Source organism: Astyanax mexicanus, chromosome 8 (genome assembly GCF_023375975.1).
Source record: "Astyanax mexicanus isolate ESR-SI-001 chromosome 8, AstMex3_surface, whole genome shotgun sequence".
Lineage (NCBI taxonomy): Eukaryota > Metazoa > Chordata > Actinopteri > Characiformes > Acestrorhamphidae > Astyanax > Astyanax mexicanus.
Window position 1 is genome coordinate 19,119,220 of NC_064415.1, and position 20,293 is coordinate 19,139,512.

General features: G+C 36.5%; 1 protein-coding gene across 2 annotated transcripts in view; it reads left to right on the plus strand.

Annotated features, from left to right (window-relative positions):
• Positions 1 to 325: 325 nt before the first annotated feature.
• The window catches only part of arhgap36 (Rho GTPase activating protein 36), a 70,212-nt gene continuing 50,244 nt past the window's right edge, over positions 326 to 20,293 (plus strand). Inside the window, exons 1-2 of one of the 2 annotated variants that reach the window (XM_007242022.4) lie at positions 326 to 434; positions 568 to 786. In XM_007242022.4, coding sequence (XP_007242084.2) covers positions 694 to 786 — 93 coding nt within the window. In that variant the 5' untranslated portion in view covers positions 326 to 434; positions 568 to 693. Of the gene's footprint in view, positions 435 to 479; positions 787 to 20,293 lie in introns of those variants that run through there. The other variant, XM_049482901.1, reaches the window with a different exon arrangement.

Sequence of the window (20,293 nt, forward strand, 5' to 3'; positions counted from 1 at the left end):
TGCATACCAACAAGTTATCCCTGCATTTCTAATTTCAGGGACGCACTGACGTTAATTATGCATGGGTGTGTACAGCTTGCAGCATGCAGTCCTTACATCGCCCTGTTTGACCTGAGTAGTTTGTTAATGAGTAATTTTCCAATAAATAATCCACACGCTCCGATGCAGCTCTGCAGACGAGATAAGAGGAGGAAAGCAGGAAAACTGCTCAGAGCAGGACATTGTTTTGCCAAAGTTTGCTTTCCCTGTAATGTTAGACCCTGTGATGCTGGTGCAGAAGAGGAGGAGGGAATGCAGGGATGATTCCGGGTTAGTCCATGCGGTGGAGAGTTTTGTTCCAGAGAGACGAGCTCCAGCAAGTTGAGCACTGTGCTGCCAACTGAGCTTTTCCTGTTTCTGGCACAGTGCTGTGGAGCTTCTGCTGAGTCTTAGAGGTTAGTATTTTATCAAATTGGAGCACACACTCACACACACATGCACAGAACACCCTGCACAGGAAAACAGCCTGCTATCACTTTCAGATACACAGCTCCTCAGAGGATGTTCTAACACCCCTCTGCTCTTTAGCAGCCCCTAGAGAAGGCCTGTGTGTGGCCATGGAGGTCTGACTGGATCTGGGATCTTCATCTGTGGATCTTCATTCGTCACTGAGGGACTTTATGCAGGCTGTTTCTCTGTTGCTGCTGTACTGGGATGGTTCTGTTGTATGTGGGACCGCATAGAGCCTCGTCTACAGCCATGCAGCCCGAGGACCCTGTGCGTCAGGACATGCAGTTTTACTATGTGGTAAGTTCTACACTGATAAGCAGCTACCATTTAGTGAGTGGGCTACTGCTTTTCACTGGTGAGTGTTCACCAGTAGTCGTGACTGTCAGTGTTATCTGCTCTGGGGGAGTCTGCATGTGACTCTTTGATTTTAGTTTAAGCTGTTTTGCTGGTTTAGTAGATGGCTTTAGCAGTACTAAACACGTGTTGAGTGTATGAAGTTGATACATGGGCAGGAATATGATCTTAATTTTTTTTTTGTGTTAATAAATGAATAAGGATACATGATCTTTGATCTGGTTATACATGTTGTAATTCCTAGAGTGACATAACCTCAGTGACTGTGAGAAGGGAAAGAGGGCGTAACTTGATCTGATGTGTTGTGAAGGTTTGAGCTGATATTATATATTGCTTGTGTTTAACAAATTACAATTCAACTACAATTTTGTTTTAAATTATTTAATTCAAAGTATTAATTCAGTTGTTTGTCACCCAGGAATGTATTTTTTGGGCTGAACTGACAAAACATTTTATAGTGGATCTTGAAATCATAATTTTTTTTATTAATATATTCTCATAATTTGTTGTTACTGCCATAATACCTACATGCTACATGTTGCTGATGATATAAAGTGACATACATACAGGAAAATAAAGAGGGGAAAAAATGAAATATATAATAATAAAATAAATTAAAAAGTTTTTTAACATGTAATGGAAAAAGTAAAATAGTATATAGTACTAACCAACTATTTTATTAAGTTGCATTTATTTAAGTTAAACAAAAACAGAATAAATCTAAAGCAATATTAGTTTTATTTTTTTATTTATTTAGTTATTTGAACTTCTTACCTCATTTCTTTTTAAGCTGAACTCTCAACCCATGATTTACAGTTTATGGCAGCACTGATTTACAGACAGTGATATTAGCTGACTCCAGACATAATGAATTAAGTGTTTTGGCCAACATTCAGTTGTATTGGGCTTTTCAAAAAAATTTTGATTTTGTAAAAACAGTAACAGTTTACTTTTTGTGGTAACATATAATTGTTTTATTGCACTGTGGGTTTTTATTTAACTCAAAACTGGAAAAAAAAAATTAAGCATGAATTAATGGAGTAATTTGAACTTCTTGCCACAAAGGTTTTTTTAGGGTATGCTGACTGTGAACTGTAAAATACAGTTCATGATAGCACTGAAATACAGCTTTATTTGAGTTATTCATTTATAAATTTATTTCACAAATTTATTTCATTTGTTTTGGACTTTGATATTTTTGTTAGTAAAAACTTTGAGATATGGTTTGGAAAATGTCCTGACATGCTGTTCTCGTAATTCCTGTGGGTGGATTTTTAACAGTAGCACATTGGTCTTGTGGTGTAGGAGCTGCTGTGCGGCTGTTCCTGGGACAGGTTCATTATCAGTGCTGTGATATTCAGGTCAGGGGTGGGTTAGAGGAAGCAGTTCTTTGATCAGTGATTAGAGTCAACCTTTTGTCTGTACTTGAGTCATTCCCAAGCATGCTGTAAAATAATGCTGCTCCTGAACCTGACCTTTGGCACATGACTTGACTTCAGATAATGGCAATGTCAGTGGAATTTACAGTCGATGTCTGTTAGGAAGAATGCAACAATACCACAGAGCACAGCAAATTCTGCTTTTTGGGATAAACTCTGTATGAGTTTTACCAACTCATTTTGATTGTATGTGTGTGACCACTGAATAGACTTCCAAACAGAATTACAGTGATTCTGCTCTGGGAGTTAATCTTTTAACTCCTTTCATTGAGGTAAAACACTTACTGTAAAGCCACTCTGCTGAAGTACAGCGTTATAAGCGCTAGCTCTTTGGCCATTCAGAGGTGAGTATTATCGGCTTGTAGCCTGCTGCTAACCCAGGCTAGCACTGCTGGAGCAGCATTAGCATTAGCAGCTAACTACACTGAGCGCTATCTTATTGGCCATTCAGAGGCGAGTATAGCGGTTAACCGCTAATGCTAATGCTCCATCTTTAGTGAAAATCTGTAAATCTATGCTTGTTTGACTTGTCTGACTCGTCTGAAATGTTTTTTAAGAATTACAGCTTTGTGTATGTACTTAACTTAGCTTTACAAGTCTCGTCACCCAGCAACAAGACCTGCCAAATTTAGAAGGATAACATGGCGACATCCCTGTTCCTACTACTAGTTACTAGTGTGGCATAAAATGCGCCTTATAATCCAGTGCGCCTTATGTATAAAAATTACACATACACAGCTTTGCAGTCACACTTTGCTGTAAAAAAGAATGCAACTTGCTCTTACTGCCTACAAGACTGTGGCAATCAACCATTATATAAAATATAACTGAATACCCAAGGAAAGTTTGCCCTGGTGGGCAAGACTACACACTGATGATGGGGGGGCACGCACATTATTCAAATAGATTATGCCAAGAGCCCACGGGAAAATATGTAATTTTTGTGTAACATGCCAAGAAATGTTAGATAAATATCAACTTTTTGTGTCTCAGTTGCTGAATACAATATTACGTAAAGTTTGCTTCAGACTGCATCAATTCAGTGAAGATGAATCAACACCAGGAGGGTGGAATAATACTACACAACACCTTGAGAATAAAATCTAAAATATTACTCTGCCAGAGAGTACCCTTTGAACTTGATGACCTTGTTAGAATAAGAAAATGCTGTTTGAAAAAGTTCTGTTTTTATGCTATGCCAATAATAGCAGCTGTTAAAAAGGAAACTTTTGCAGAAATCAATGGAGAGCAGCCTGGATAACATACACCCACTGTAGTATACGCCCTAATGTTTTAAAACAGCATTCTGGGATTGTAAATAAAAATAAATACAGTGCAAAATGAAAGTAATTAACTCAGTAATTCATCAGTTTCTGTTTTCAGACGCTCTGACTGCACAGAAAGGAAAGTTATTTGACTGAAACCTGTGGTTCAGAGGATATTGCTCAATGTCTTGGATGGAGTACAGTATAATGAAGACCATATGTCACAGGGGAAGTGAGGCCGTCCTCTTATTTCTCTCTGCCATCAGCTAGAAGCTAGGCATTCATTAAAAGCAGCAATGCATCATTTTGTTTAGGCAGGTGCAAACGTCAGCAATATTTTAGTCCACCTTGCTAATCCTGCTGTGACGTCCTATAGGAGAGCAGAGCAGAGCAGAGCCCAGCCAGTTGAGAAAGTATAAGAAATTATATAATAAAAGAGCACAGCTGAGTTTCTCTTGGAGCCGTCTTAGTTTTGAACTGTCCACACGCTAAGCAGACTGTATAATGCTCATTGTCTAGCTCAGCAACAGAGATTGTCTGAGATTTACTACATTATTAATCTGAAGTGCAGAGGAGGGGGTGAAAATGTGCTGCTCTTCTCTTTTGGTCCCCGCCGAGTGTTTTACGGCAGTGTCATGGCACAGCCCTCCCAGAATTATAACTGGAAAACCACGCTGGTAAAATTCAGACAGCACTCAAGGGCCTTGCCATAAATCTCTGCACTGACAAAATCGTAAAAAATATTTGCTGATGATAAAACAACATTGGAAAACTTTCCAAAAATGTGGCATTAGGGTATTCTGGTGGAGAAGAGTTGCAAAGGAAAGGACCACTGTGTGTGTGTGTATGTGTGTGTTCCCAGATTTGCCTGGGCCCAGACAACCTATGCAGTTTCTGTATTTACTGGCACGAGACCAAAAGAGCTTCCCTGCAGGAGTCCAGTGATGCAAGCCAACATATACACTCCAGAAGTATCTAAAGTCTGGATGGGTTTTGAATGTGTATCTTCCTTAGTCCTGAAACTCGACACTTCAAAAACAAACAATATTGGGTTATGAACCATACATTTACTGCTGTGTACCAAATGACACTGATCATTTAGTTTATATGTTTATACTGTAGTGGATCATGTAATATTCAATATCCAGAAAACTGGAACTATCGTATTTTTCACACTATAAGGCGCACCAGATTATAAGGCCCACTATCAATAAACGTCAATTTTCTGGTCTATTTTCATACATTTGGCGCACTGGATTATAAGGCACATTTTATGCGGCACTAGTAACTAGTAGTAGGAACAGGGGCCATATATTCCTTCTATGCCAAGTAAAGTAAACAAAGTGTATTTCTTTAAAAAAAAAAGTCAAACGAGCATTGGATGTTAATCTACACAGATTTCTCTCCTAAAAGTTTTTATTTGGGTGAGTAAAATGCTTTAGTTTATTTAGAGTAAGCTTAGATTTACAGATTTACACCAAAGCTGCCTTCTGACAGAGCTACACAGAGGAACCCTGAGTGTTCTGGTAAGCCAGGGTGATATTAGTTAGCAGTTTGTCCCACGTAGCTTGTTTTAACACGGTAAACACGCAGACTACAGTCCGATATAATTAGAATAATAATCATTATTCACCTCTGAACAGCAAAAGAGATAGTGCTGTGATTAGCGGCTACTGCTGCTCCAGCAGTTGCTATTCGGGGTTAGCAGCAGGGAAAAGGCAGAAAATCCTCACCTCTGGAAGGCCAAAGCTAGCGCTTTGCATTGTTAGCAGCTAAAGCTAACACAGCTGGAGAACTAAACTGAAACTCTTTTATAACGCTGTACTTTAGTGGAGCGGCTTTACTGCTTCCGATAAACTGAGTGGTAAAATTCATACATAAGGTGTTTTAAGCTCATCCCATTGGTAAACCTACACATACACACTAGGGAACATTAACATTCAATGAAATACAATGAGAATACATGCTCAGAGAGGTGGGCAGCCATCACTGCCCACCTCACCAGGGAGCAGTGAGGATTAAGGGCCTTATTCAGGGGCCCAAAAATGGCAGCTTGTCGAGGCTATGTTTTGAGCTGAGCTAATTCATGAATTAACTTAACTCTGTTTCAGTTATGCCATATTTTCTTTTAGGTTCACAGCTGTCAGCTCCATGTGCCATACGCTTATTAACTAACTGTGACAACATAAATACATGACATTCTTTAATGCACTAATTTAGTCTAAATGTCACAATTTTTCACAAATTGTGTGAATGTAGGAATAGTTATCTACTGTTTCTTCTTTTTATCTTTCCTAAGAAAAAGCTGTGCAAAGTAAGCAAGCAAAGTAAGACATTTTTTTTATGACAAGATAAGAGTAAGGTAATAAAAAGAACCGGCCAGTAGAAAGATAGTATTCCATAGTAGAAAGATAGTATTCCAACTAGAGGTGTGCCATATCATATTGAACACAATAATATTGTCTTTTTTTTTTTTTTTTGCATATTGTGCATTATATTATACCCTGGAATATGGTGCCATATCACGACCCCTAATTATCACATTAGAGTACTACTTTTTGTTGTTTTTAGCAAAAGAAAAAAATCACACTGTTCTCATATATCATTATATCTGTTCAGTATAATTTATTTTACTTGAATCCTGGATATTTGGAGATATTTGGAGTGCATTATTAGTATCATGACATTCTGGATTACTGACTTCTGCTACAATTCTGATAAAAGTATTATTTTTAATATCTCAGTTAGGGGTGTGCCATATCATAACTTATGGAATAATAAAATTTAATTTTCATTTTGTTGCAGTAGTAAATTTTTGAAATATTGAATACATAATTCTGTGTTTTGTCATATCACCAAGATATGAAACTTATTAAAGTAAGTGTGTTGATGTATCTACAAAGCTAAAATAAAATAAAAAAGAAAACCTCTGTGCAGAATACCAGATGTTTAAAATCATTTATAATCCTTATAGCAACTGATTATTGATAATAATTAATAATAAGTAATAAAACAAATTAGCTATGACTACATTTTGTTAGAACTACATTCTTTAGCTTCTATAGGACATGGCAAAGTCAGTGGGAATTATACTAATTTCTATTTCATGATGTTTGGCATGCCAATATAATACAGAATAATAAATGTAGGGTTCAGGGAGTTAAGGGGTTACAGCAAAAGGAAATGTATGCCAGTAAACCAGACCTGGAATTACATAGTAAAACTGCAGTCCTGCAAAAGAGCTGTACCTGATACTCTTATAACTGCACAGTACAATCTACCACATGAGTGACTTTGCTGTGCTGAGAATGATATGGTAATACCTACTACTCAGTGGTCTTATGGTGGTCTTTTTTCACAGATGGATGAGCTAGATGGTAGCAGGCAAACTTTGCAGCAGAAATTAGCTTGAAGGGGAACTCCAGTGTGAAATTGACTTTGGGTGTATTAAAACATGATAAAGAGTACTTACCTTAGTTAAATAGCCCACCTCTGTTCTCCTGCAGCTTTCTGAGATCCAGTATTTTGTGCCCTTAATACAGAATTAATACTATAACACAGGCTTTAGAATGAGTGAGACGGGGCCTCTGCAGATAAATCACTTTTTCCACGTTATTCAGGCTAAAAATTGCTCCACACCTCATTGGTAGAATCCAAAGAGCTTTCACTTTTAAAATGAGTCATTTAGAACTTTAAAACTGCACAAGAAGTTTATTAAATAAATAAATACCATAGCATAGGTAAATCTTTGGGCGCCGCCATCTTAAATTTAAGTCACAATAATTCAACCGTCAAGCAGATATTTTCAGCAACTGCGGGAATTTATGCATTTCCAAAGAACTTATTTTGCAATCTACCTATCTATACGTTCGTGTTTGACGGTTGACTATTGTGACCTAAATTTAAGATGGCTTAATATAAAGTCTTATCATCCTTATTTTAAATAACTGGTACTCTGCACAGATGTTTTTTTATCAGCTTTGTAGGTACATCAGCACAATTACTTGTAAGTTTCTATAGAACACTACACACCCCAATTCCACCGGAGTTGATAAAATGACGAGGGTGTAAGGTGCAGTTGGTGCCCTACACTCTAAAAAACAGAGGTACGATATGAGTACTTTTTTGTACTCAAAGGTACACTCTTCATAATTGTACCCTGAAAGGTACAATACTGGTCTTTCCAGGGTCAGATTTGTTCCATCTGAAGTACAAAGTCATTCCTAACAGCAGGAAGTACAGATTTGTACCATTTAACCAGCCAAAAGGTACATTCAGTATTGTGTATCACTGTACTAATAAACAATATATATTTTAATTGCACATTTTATATTTGAAAGCCAGACAATTTTGGATCAAAAAGTTCTTGACACATATTCTGTTGATGATAATTTTTATAATCTTTATAATCTTTACTGGCGCAAAAACCATGGGTACAAAAAAGGACTTTCACTTAAAGGTACTTTTTTGTACCTCAATATAAGGTACAGCCCCAGCGACAAGCTTTGTACTCTTTTGAGTACAAATCTGTACTTACTTTTCTTAGTGTGTAGATAAGGTGGTACCTTAATGTAAACACTTATTTATTATTTACTATCTCTTTGTTAAAGATGAAAATGGAGCTGTTGTATGTGCTACTCATTTGGTGTCAGCTTTTGTTTTTTATTCCAGTGCGCTTCTGAATGTTCCCTCAATATTCAAACCACCAGTTTCTGTTTGCCCCTGAACTTCTCCAAGGACCAACATCACATCATACAACCAAATGAGGGCCATTTTCATCATATAATACCACATAGGGTTGTTAAGGAAAGGAATATTCCAGCATTTTAACATAATTTCCGTCTGATGCATCTGTATCATACAGTCAAATATCTAAGGCAATTTTTCTGATGTATTTATGAACACACATACTACAGCTATAATAGAAGGCAATAGATAGGTCCTTTCAGTCCGTGGGTTTCCTGCTCTTTCACTGTGTTACAATTACTGAATGAGGTAATCAATCATATGCCTCAAATAGGGCAAACTGAAACAGACTATTTCTTTAAAGTTATTCTAGCCGTCTTCCAGCCTCCGTTCTCTGTCCTTCAGGCTGACAACCAAGTCAAACCCATTTGGAGTTTTGAGAGCATTAAAGCCGGTCAGCCCGCAGTGTGATGGAGGATACAGCCTTAACTATGATTTTAATTGGAGCTAAGAAGGGATTTGCGTTTTTTTCTCAGGTCCACTCTTATATTAAAAGGCCACCCTTAGGAATGTGAGTCATCAGACCCTCAGTCTGTTGCTGTAAAGCTTTAGGACAAGACTTAAAGCTTAAATCTTTTCCATGATTTTGGGAATTTGGAGAGAGTAGCTTAAGAGTAGCTCCATGAGCTGAATCCGCTCCATGAACTCAAAGATGCCAGACAGGGTTTAGAAGGCAGTATGTCTAAAACGGCCATGTGGCTTATGAGAGGCTTCACAGCTATTTAGATGCAGATGCTAGAACTGGCCCACTGCTGAGCTCTAGTTTCTCAGCTGCAGAAGATTCCAAAAAAACAAAAATAAATACAAAAAAATAGACTATAAATTCTCATTTTTATATTCATAGCTTAAAGGTGTGAGCTGCTTTGTGGGAGTTATGCGAGAGCTACCACAAGGAATCTGGAGACATTCTGTACCAGGCCAAGGTCACAGCCCTAAGGGGATATAAAGCAAAATAAGTCATCCTAAAACGATGTTTAACATCTAAGGAAGCTAAGCGAATTAGCCAGGGCAGATGATTCAGAGACAGATAGTCGCAAATCACACTGTGAGGAGGAAGGAGCGAATCGAAACAAGAATGTGAGAGAGTCCTTTTCACAGTGTTTTTAGGAGACGTATATGAAAGGTCAAGTATGAAATGCATGCATTCCACACATTTCTGTGTATTAGCTCTAATAGGTGGAACTAGTGTGTGAGGGGTTATGTGTAGTTAATATTGATCCATAAAGTTTCTTTATGATAAATACATACTGATCTGTTTATTAATTTGTTGTGTTTTTTATGTATAATGTAAACTTAAATGCATGTTAAATATACATGTGAAAGTTTTTTAAACCTGGTGTATGTAGGCTTATCATCTACATATGCTCCTTATTTGGAAACAAAGTGAATATTTGGCACTTAAAATCTGTATCCCTGTATATGGATTGTCAATTATGGACACCTCATAGACTCTTACCTATAATTTACTTAACATTCAACTGAATATCTGTTATCTTAACTCTCAGCTGAATGTTATTGATTCTCAATAAAATCTAACCCTACACCTAGTCCTTATATTAAAGGAGAAATCCGGTGTAAAATTGACTTTTGGTGTAGTAAAACATAATAAAGAGTACTAACCTTTGTTAAATAGCCCACCACTGCTCTCCCGCAGCTTTCAAAGATAAAGTAATTTAGTGATTTTTGCCCAGCACTTTTTACAATGAGCGCTTTGGGGCATCCACTTGCCCCTGCAGATAACTCGCTTTTTACACCGCTATCCAGGCTCAAAGTAGCTCCTCACCTCATTGGTTGAATCCGGAGAGCCCTGACGTTTAGAATGAGGCATTAATAACTTAAAAAGTGCACAAAATTCCGTCTGATTGGTGAGTTTTTGTGAGTACTTATGAGTGATCTTTGTTGAACGGTTGTACTTGTAGGCAAATTAAGCATTTATTGTTGGGTCTATTGTATACTTTTGTAGTTTGTAGCTGTGTTTGTGGGCTGTTGATGTGTATTAAGTTAATATAACTAAGTCAAGACAGAGAATATGTAGTTACTGCAATATTGATCTATGTGTCGGTTGGCCGGTGGCGGGGTGTGGGGGTGTGGTTGCAGAAGGGGTACCCACTATATTCATTGCATGCCACTGCGTAACCTAATCGATTTATCTGCAGGGGCAAGTGGATGCCCCAAAGCGACCGTTACTTTTAAACAATCTCGTAATTCAGAGGCTCTAGTGATGTTCTTGTTAAAAAATAATTCACAGAATTTGCCACAAAATATGGGCAAAATGAGGACTACAGAATGACGCATGACTTCAATGGTTTATTCCAGAAGTGCTACACTTATACAACACAATTTTATATTTGAGTTTATAATGAAGCTGCTTTCAATATCTACATAATAAAGTACAGAGACAGTTTGTATAAATATTCATAGACGCAAATTTTGACATTGTTGTTTATATTAGCAAATTATGTGCCTTCAATTTCCCTGGATTGGTTCAGTGCTAAAGCAGAAGCTGGATAGCCTGAAATCTGAATAATTTCTTGTAGTGTTTCGTGGTATACTGTGGCCAAGCTTGTAAATAACTGCATAAATGCACAGGCTTTAACAGCACATTTTACAGCATGCTATTAATGTACTTGCATCAAACAGAGAAGACCATAACATACAATTATAACTTTTATTTTAAATCTAATCATTTTAACCTTTACCTGTAACTGCTATGCCATTGCACAAAACTGTTAGAATTTGGATTATATTATGGAATATATTATGGACCATATTATAGCAATATTTTCTATTATTTATTGCTTTTAGACGTACATCAAACTCTCAGTGTCTTATAAATCAATAAACTGAACATAAATAAATGCAATAAATCAGTAGTGAACTGTAACTATTAGACCTAGGTCTTCAGTTCAAGCCCTATCTTAATAATATACATGCTAATACAAAGAAGGCTTGTTAGACTTATATTACAAAGCACAATTTTAAGATGCATTACATCTTCTGTTCTAACAAAAAAAATTCTAACCAATAAGAGCTCAACAAACAAAATTGTATTAAGTTTTTTTTTTCCAAACTTTTCCAAAATCATTATTTAGGTATATACTAGGGTAGTAGAATTATATTACAAACTAATAGTTTTTCACTAGTCTAAATGATTAGGATAATCACAAATATAAGGCAATGAGAGACACTTATGATGACACTGTCATGCATCTTTAAATATAATGGACTCATAATTTCAGGTTGTATACCATAGGTAATTAATTACATTTAAAATTAAAATGTATAATTGTACAATTACATTTAATATTTTAGCAAAACATTGATAGTAAAACTATTTAATAGACTTAATGTACGTTAATACCTACTTTAATAACCCACTTACAGCCCACAGCAATAAAGTGGATGTGTCAAGGATGATAGAAGATGTTGTTTAGATTGTGTTTCATTTTAACGGTGATGGGTGATGGGTTGTGTCAGGACTCTCTTGTAAACTGGATGCCTGAGGCGAGTAGTGAACCGGAAAAGGAGAAAAAGGCCTTGGACATGGGTGGGGAATGTCCTGTTTAGAGAAGCATGGCATCCTAGTGCATGTTCTTGTAAATGGCATTTCCTCCCTATGGCCTTTGGGGCTCTTTAGAAGAACAGTGATGATATAACTCTACAGTAAAAAAAGAAAACAAAATAGCTTTATCTAGACAGAAAAAGGAAGGAACTTGTTTGAAGCAATGTGTGTTCCTAACCACAACATAGAAGACAACACACCTGTGCTTGTAGACTCATCAATTGGAGACTAATTAGAGACTGTGGTGTTTTCGTGTATGATAGGCTGCTACAGCTAAAAATAGTACTGACATTTTCTTCTCTGAATTGGATACTCCAGAGATAAGCTCTAGTGATGTGTTAATAAAGCTGCAAACTGACTGATGAATCAAAGACTATTTTAAAATCTATTTTAAAAGTGACTGTTGTATTTGAGATATAATATCCATAGGCTGAATGATTTACTGATTTTTATATTAGATCAAAATAATATAATTCAGAGAAAACCCTAATTACGCCAATCATTATATATTTCAAGTCACTGTGTAAGTTAATAAATGACTGGTCCAGTTCTTTATGTATGTTCTCTATAGAACCCTTAAAGCAGCACTATGCAGTAATTGGTATGCGCCAACAGACCCATATATGTTCTGCTGGTCAGTGCAGCCCTGCTTTAGCTTCCATTGCAAAAATGATGGAACACAATACTTATTACCGTCTCATGACATCTCACAAGTCAGTAGGGGTGTGCCATATTTTGACATCCCTGAAATATCTTGCCATATCTCCCACCCCTAATAATCACATCAGGGTAATATTTTTTTGCTGTTTTTTGACAAAAGAAAAATTCACACTGTTCTTGTTTCCCATTATATATCTACATAACATAGATTTTATCTGTCCAGTATTATTTATTTGAATTTAATCCTGAATATATGGAGATATTTGGAGTGCATTATTAGTACCGTGTAGTGGTGTATTCTTGAAATAATATTTTTATTTAGTGTTTTGTCATATTGCCAAGAGTATCGTTTTTGTGAAAATACCATGAAATATTGTGATATTATTTTAGGGCCTTATTGCCCACCATACATGTCAGTATTATATAATGAATAATAGATACTGTAGTAAGAGAAAAATAATATATCAAAACAGGAAAAGTATACAGAACTGTGGGTTCTGTCAGACTGCTAAAGGTGAGACATCCAATGCTGTATAACAGCATGTTAACTAACATGACAAATAGCTTTTATTTGTAACTTATTGGCTCTTTCTCCAGTCATGTGAGCGATATTAGGCATTATGTCTTCATAAACACTTATAAGGGCCTTCTGCCCTGAATTGTGACAAAACAAAATGTTGGCATTTTTATGTTTGCCATTGACAAGGATAGCATAAAATAAACCCAAAATTTTACACAAACGCCCAGGTTCATGCATTTGGCCATTACTTTTCATAAAACATTCTCCAAACATTTCATTTAATTTAGCTTTCATAGCTCATGGGCATTTAGGATATAATCCCTTATTTCACATCTCATTTAATACAAAAATGCAGTAACCCAGAAATGGAGAACAACTCTCCTTGCACTGCCAAACGGTAAGCAGGCCTGCGTGCCAAGTATACTGAAACTGACCTACCTCAGCTCATTAAATTACCTTCCTCTGAGTATTAGACACTGATGTGTTAGATTATTAGGGTTAAAGCTAAATCACACCAGAGTGTGGCTCTCCAGATGGAGGATTGCCCACCCTCCTGTGGAGCTAATCTCCAAATCCAGAGTGATTTTTCCCACAGCCTCGTCCACTCGGCTTGACCACAGAAAGTCTGTGCCAAGGAGCTGTGATGCAATAGAGATAATACTGAATTACCATCAGCATTTCCCCGTCTGATTAATTCACTAAATAGTCTCCCACTAAAACCTTCATTTCAGTTATGCAACATCAAACTTTCAACAAGAATAAAACACATCACATCAACACATTTCGGCTTTCAGTTGACTTCCCTTTGGCATTTACTTTGTTGGCAAGAAACATTTAATTAATACAAAAATCCTGCAGTATATCTTAAATCAATACATTTACTGCATGGTTTTAAAAGCTTTTAATTCCTGTTTCTATAATATTTGCTAATCTGAACAGTACACTATCCCAGTGCTCTTATAGGTAAATAAATGACCTTTTTGGACATCACAATAGAAGTTCTCACTTTTAATACTATACATTTTTATACATGTTTTTTTAAATAATATTTTTTGTTTTAAAAAATATTAAGAACTATTATGAGTTAATTCATAAATTTAAACACATATTAATCATTTCACTAATTCAAGAAGCAAAGCAGTAATTTGATTTATTTTTGTGGTTGATATTTAGGGCATCACACCTGTAGTTTGTTTCCCTTGTTTGGGTCAGTTGATGAGTCAATATTTTTTTATTTGGAATTTGGGAGAAATGTTGACTGTATTTTATAGAATAAAACAATGTTGTTCATTTTACTCAAACATATACCTATAAATAGCAAAATCTGAGAAATTAATTGTACATATATTTTTCCTAGCCATCCGTCATTTTTACACATTACAAATGAGTAAAGGTCGTAACCCATGTGAGTCATTTTTGCTGTTTTCTCTCAGTTGTGTATCTTGTTTGTACAAGTTTGCCAATATGAGCTAATGCAGCAGGACTGACTGAGGGGTGTGTCGAAGTGGTCTGTGTTTCGAGTCACAGAGCAGATGTTCATTAGAAAAAAAGCAGTGTACAGCTTGCCTGCATACCGGACTGTCAGAACTGAGCTGAGCTCTATCTCTATATAATCTGTGTGTGCAGCACAGTCTGTTTCGAGAGAAAACAAACAGAAGTCACCAGCAGTAACCCGAGCTGCGAGCGTGCTTCATTTAGTCTCGACGCAGTCCATCTGCTCTGCAATCACACTAGGAGAACTGGGAAATGTGTTCTGCTATTGAGCATCACCACTTTCACCTCAGCATGTGCAGACAACGCGATCTGTGTAGAAGACACTCTTCATTCTGATAAAGGTTGTCTGTGTTATTTATGGCACTAGGACTATCATCTGTCTGGAATATCATAGGGGTTCATCTGAATTACGTGTGTGAATGGGTGTGTTTCTTAGTGATATCTTGTTTTTTTCTGATAGCTGGCACCAAGAACAGAAAATGTCTTTTTACAGCTTTCTTAATCAAAAACAGCATAGACAAGAAGCTTGAATATTTTGAAATGCTACGGGTTCCTGCAAATTAATTTACTGATCATAATTAATGCTTTATAGCTTGCCATCAACTACCAGAGCTGTGAGAGAGCACAATTGAATTTGCTCTCTCTGGGTGGGTAGATGGTGCTCTCTCCCCACATTACTCCAAAAGGTGATGTCGATCAGCACAAGGCGTCTGTGAGCTGATGTATCAACCCGTGTCGCTGCGCTTTCCTCCGAATTCGCTGTGATGTCACTCGACAATGCTGACTTCACATGTGTTGGAGGAGACATAAGCTAGTCTTTAAACTCTTTGTGTTGGGGCACATCACTAGTAATAGGGGGAGCATTTTGAAAATCACATTAAAATTGTGGTTTAATTAATCAGTTAAATTCGATTAATCTCACAGCCCTTCACTAAATGGTATAAACTGTGGGTATAAAGTAGACTCATGATTTCTGGTCATTGTAACATTTAGCAGTTTAATTTTCTGACTGTATCTATCTAAATTAATATAAATGATCTGATCTATTAACTAATCTACATTATTATTAAAAATAGAAAAGTTGGTAGTAAACTTAATGATTCATTTTTTTCCATTCAGTATAGTGAAGAAGAAATGGGTTTCTATCCAAATTGTCTAGTTTTTCATTCAATTTTAATCTTCTCTTTATTTTCAGATTTGTCAATTTTTGTATCTTGTAACACAAATCTGATGGTATTATCCAACTTGCAAATGCAAAAATGGAATAATCAGAAAATATTCATTTTTCATGAAATTCCTATTGTGAGGGGCAGAGATAAAAAATTTAGATTGGAAAAATGGATGAAAACTTATTTCTTGTACACTTTACTACATCAAATAAATTAAATTAATTCAATAATTTTTTTTCAATCCCATTTTATACTTTTGCATTTAGCCTCTAATGGTCAGAAAATGTACTTAATAAACGTTAAACTGGAGTTGAATCAGGTGTGTGAGCATTGAAAGCCCTTACACTCACAATCCTAAAGAGGGCAGCACAGTCTATGGCTAATCAGTTAAAGCTTGCATCCTGCTGGTGCTGGAGCCGTGCTGGTGGAACCTGGCTCTTTCCCATTTTTACCATTTCCCACCCTTACACACGAAGACTGATACATTTAAGTATAGTTCAGTTTTAAAAATAGCTACTTCCTTTAAAAGGCTGCTTAAGTGTTACAGCAGTCAGTCTAAAGGCTCAGTGGGAGCTGATATATAGATTTATTCCTGCTAATCTAGTCCAGGCCCTGGGCCTCAGCCCAAGCCATCAAAAGATTTAACTCCAAAGGCATACAGATTCTCTCTCTCTGGAACATCCCATCAGTCTATGTCTAATTGTTTAAAAGTTATGACAGTTCAGGTTAAACTCAAGTCGGTTTGGAGCTTTTTTCCTCTTACTGGCCTAGTTGAGGAGTGATGTGATCAGATAAAAGAGAGAGAAAAGCCCTGCATTAGACACCAGTGTCTAATGTACACCAGCTTTAGTGAGGCCACAATGAGAGAGTACCAAGAAAAGCTATTCTCTGAAAACTCACATTTACGAAATACATTAAATTAACCTGTTTCAAAAGAGTTCAATCACTTTCACATTAATAAAATGTGTACACTTAAGGGGAAAAGTGTGCTAATGTCATATGTTGCAGTAATAATGGGTAATGGATAAGAAATAATGAAAAAAAAGGATCATGCTTTATACATTTAACAGACTAAACTTTAGTATAGTGGGGCATGTTAATGATTATGAACCAGGAATTAACAATGGATCATATTCTTTTAATTTTATTTTATTTCTTAAGGTCCACTCATTTTTATTTATTTTTATACAAGCATTTTCCAACCTCTCTTTATCCTTTTGTATTAAATTTGTTTTTCTTACTGTCCTGCACACTGCCAGTATTATTGCCAGTCCATTTATGTTGGCTAAATACAGCACAGTATTATGTGTCATAGTCACATATTTAATACTCCTCCCCTATGAACAAAACAGGATAAGGGGAACCTGGATGAGGGGTCAGAAGTCAAACACATGAAGCTAAGTAGCACTTCTTCTTTTTTATGACCGGACACAAACAGTCATAGTTTTGTGGAAAATGTCCTCATCCACAGGGACAGTCATGCCCTTTTATGTTTTATTTTTGTTATGAATGGTCTGGTTACCAAGTAGGAAGCTGCATGCTGAGATTTCAGTGTGTCTTTGTAGGAAATGAATGGAGAAAAAAAAAACTTAAAAAAAAAAAAAAAAAAAGGCATAAAGAAGTGAAACTGGATTGGTCTGATTTTGGGTAAAGAGGAAAGTCTGTGAGTAAGCATTTAGGTACCCATTTCGTAATTTTCTTTCTTCACTTTTTACAGCAAACAGATTGAAATTTTTTTTAAGGTTTTGTAATATCACAGACCAGAAGAACAGTCTAGAATTTGACCCTGCATTTTTGAAAGTATTGATTTTAAAAGGAGTGATGTGATAAGACCTTTTGGTTGACTTATTGATCAATTTCCACTCATCCTAACGGCAAGATAATTTAAAGGATCAATTTCGGCTTGGGAGATGTAACATTTCCCAGAAATTGAGTGACATAACTTCAAGTTGGGTGACCAGACCACTTGATCTTTGTAACCCAAAAGATTCTTTCACTTATCTAAAAAAACTGTTCACTCAGTCAGTTTTTGGCTAAGTTGATGTTACTACATTTCAGTTGTGGTGGTTCCTACTGCTAACCAGACTAAGGATGAATTAGGATTTACTTTATAGCAGAAGTACCTGAGTGGGGCCCAACAAAACAGTGGTTTGCTGAAAAGTAGTTCAGAAATGGATCTCTGTATATTTGCTTTTCAACATCTATTGCAAAAAGCACTTCATAAATACATTTGAAAATATTTACATATACTTTTGGACTTTAAGGTACATACCACAAAATAAAAGAACATAGGTCTTTGACATAAACTGATCGATTTATAGATTGTGTTCACTTAGAATGTTTTGTGTTATGGCTATTATGCTGATGGTTCTGGAATCCTTCTTTTGAAAGTGAGAACATGATAAAGCTTTTAATGGGTTGACGTTGCTGCTGACATTGGTTTGATTCAAGATAAATCAGGGAGTTCACTGTGTCTAAGCTCTTTACTCAAATAAAATAGATAACTTACGGATTGCACCGGGATCACATTCTGTACCTGACAGCAGTGCAGTGAAGATGTCAGCACTTTCAGCAGTGATGCAGGATCTTCTGGCAGATGGGATGTTTGGAGAAGGCCCTCCCTGTAGATAGACAGATGGTGTAAGAATGAGAAGATCCTGGCTGTGCCTGGTGGAGTCTTCAGATATCTAGACAATACTGCACTGCATACCTCACACACCAGGGCCAAAGACATCTCTATTTTTTGAGATGCAAGCGGTCCCTCAAAATATTGAATACCACATTACTTTACATTATTGTTCATCATTACTTTCTTAGATAATATGGTTTGTTGTGTCAGCATGCTGTATACAAATGCTATAATTTCCTTATATTTATTTAATTATTTTCAGTCCCAAAATTTAAATGTTTGGACACACATTCTGACTTTATCCCTTTATTTAACGTATTTTCTACATTGTAGATTAATATTAAATACATAAAAATAATTAAGGGACGCATGGAATTACGGAGTAAACTGAAAAAAGTGTTTTGCCTCTATAGTGCAATTTGGAATGAGCTGAAAGTAGCACGAATAAAGCAGCAACTATTGGTCAGCACCTCCAGGAACTTCTTCAAGATGCTGAGAAAACTATTCCAGGTGACTCTACCTCATGAAACCACTGAGATTAAAATACCAAGAGTGTGCAGACCTGTCCTCAAAGCTGACTGTGGATACTTAACATATTCTGGTTTGTTTTACTCTTTTTGTTTACAAAATAATTCTGCATGTGTTCTTGTATAGTTTTAATGTATTCAATATTCAATATTATTTACAATGTCATAAAAAGAAAAAAACAGATGTGTGTCCAACCTTTTGACTAGTACTGTAACTATATCTGTTTTTTTCCCCAAGAAAAGAAAGCTATGATCACAAGACAAATATCCTTAACTCATGGTGTTTATAATGGAATTCTATACATTATTATGGTCATGGCCAGGCAGACAAAAATACTTGAATGATGGGAACGAACACAAGTGCACACACACATACACAGCAGATGGGTATCCTGTGGACTGCCCCATGGGCAAGGGGCACATTGTGACCAAACCCTGAGGAATTTTGGTCATATGATAGTATCAGGATTCCGTATCTCTGGAAAACTTAAGCATAGAAGGTATTTTTGTTTGCTGTGTGTATGTGTGTGTGTGTGTGTGTGTGTGTGTGTGTAACAGCATATTTTTATTCATATCTTTACAGGAAGCCTGAACCGGTGCTGTAGCACTATTCTATTTGGCTTATTTAATATTGTTTGGGTGGGCGGTAATAATTTTTTCGTACGTCAAACCGTATAAGCATTACCACGGTGTTCTGAATACAGTATACAGTATTCCTGGGGGCAGGGATTTGCATAAACGGTGCAAATCCTGCTTGTACGTGGCTTTTACACCATCAAATTCTGGGTATTTTTAAACTGAAAAAATATCAAAGACAACATTCAGTTAGTTCACAGCATAGACGGTGTATAGCTTTTTTACAGTCTTTGGTTCACAGTGTAAGTGAACACACAGAAACTCCACTTTACATACATAACTACATTTAGACGAGAATGGTAGAGTGAATGGACAGTGCGCAGGTCTAACTTAGTTAGCATTAGCTGTTTTAGATAACCAGATAACGTTAGCGAACATTATAAACAGCTTACAGACTAACCACTTACAAGTAACGTAACAAGCTAACTGCTAAAAGGCTAGCCACTAACACACTAATCGCTAACAAGCTAACCGCTAAAAGGCTAGCCGCTAACAAGCTAACCGCTAAAAGCTAGCCGCTAACCGATAAAAGGCTAGCCGCTAACCGCTAAAAGGCTAGCCGAAAACACGCTAACCACTAAAAGGCTAGCCCGCTAACAAGCTAACCACTAAAAGCTAACCGCTAACCGATAAAAGGCTAGCCGCTAACAAGCTAACCGCTAACAAGCTGCCCGCTAAAAACAGAACAGTAGGATAACAGGCTATCCACCACTTCTGTGACCGTGTTCCAGGTAAACGATGCTCAGATAACTTCTAGAAAATAAAGCTTCAAACCTGCAAACAGTCGAGTAAAACTCATCAGG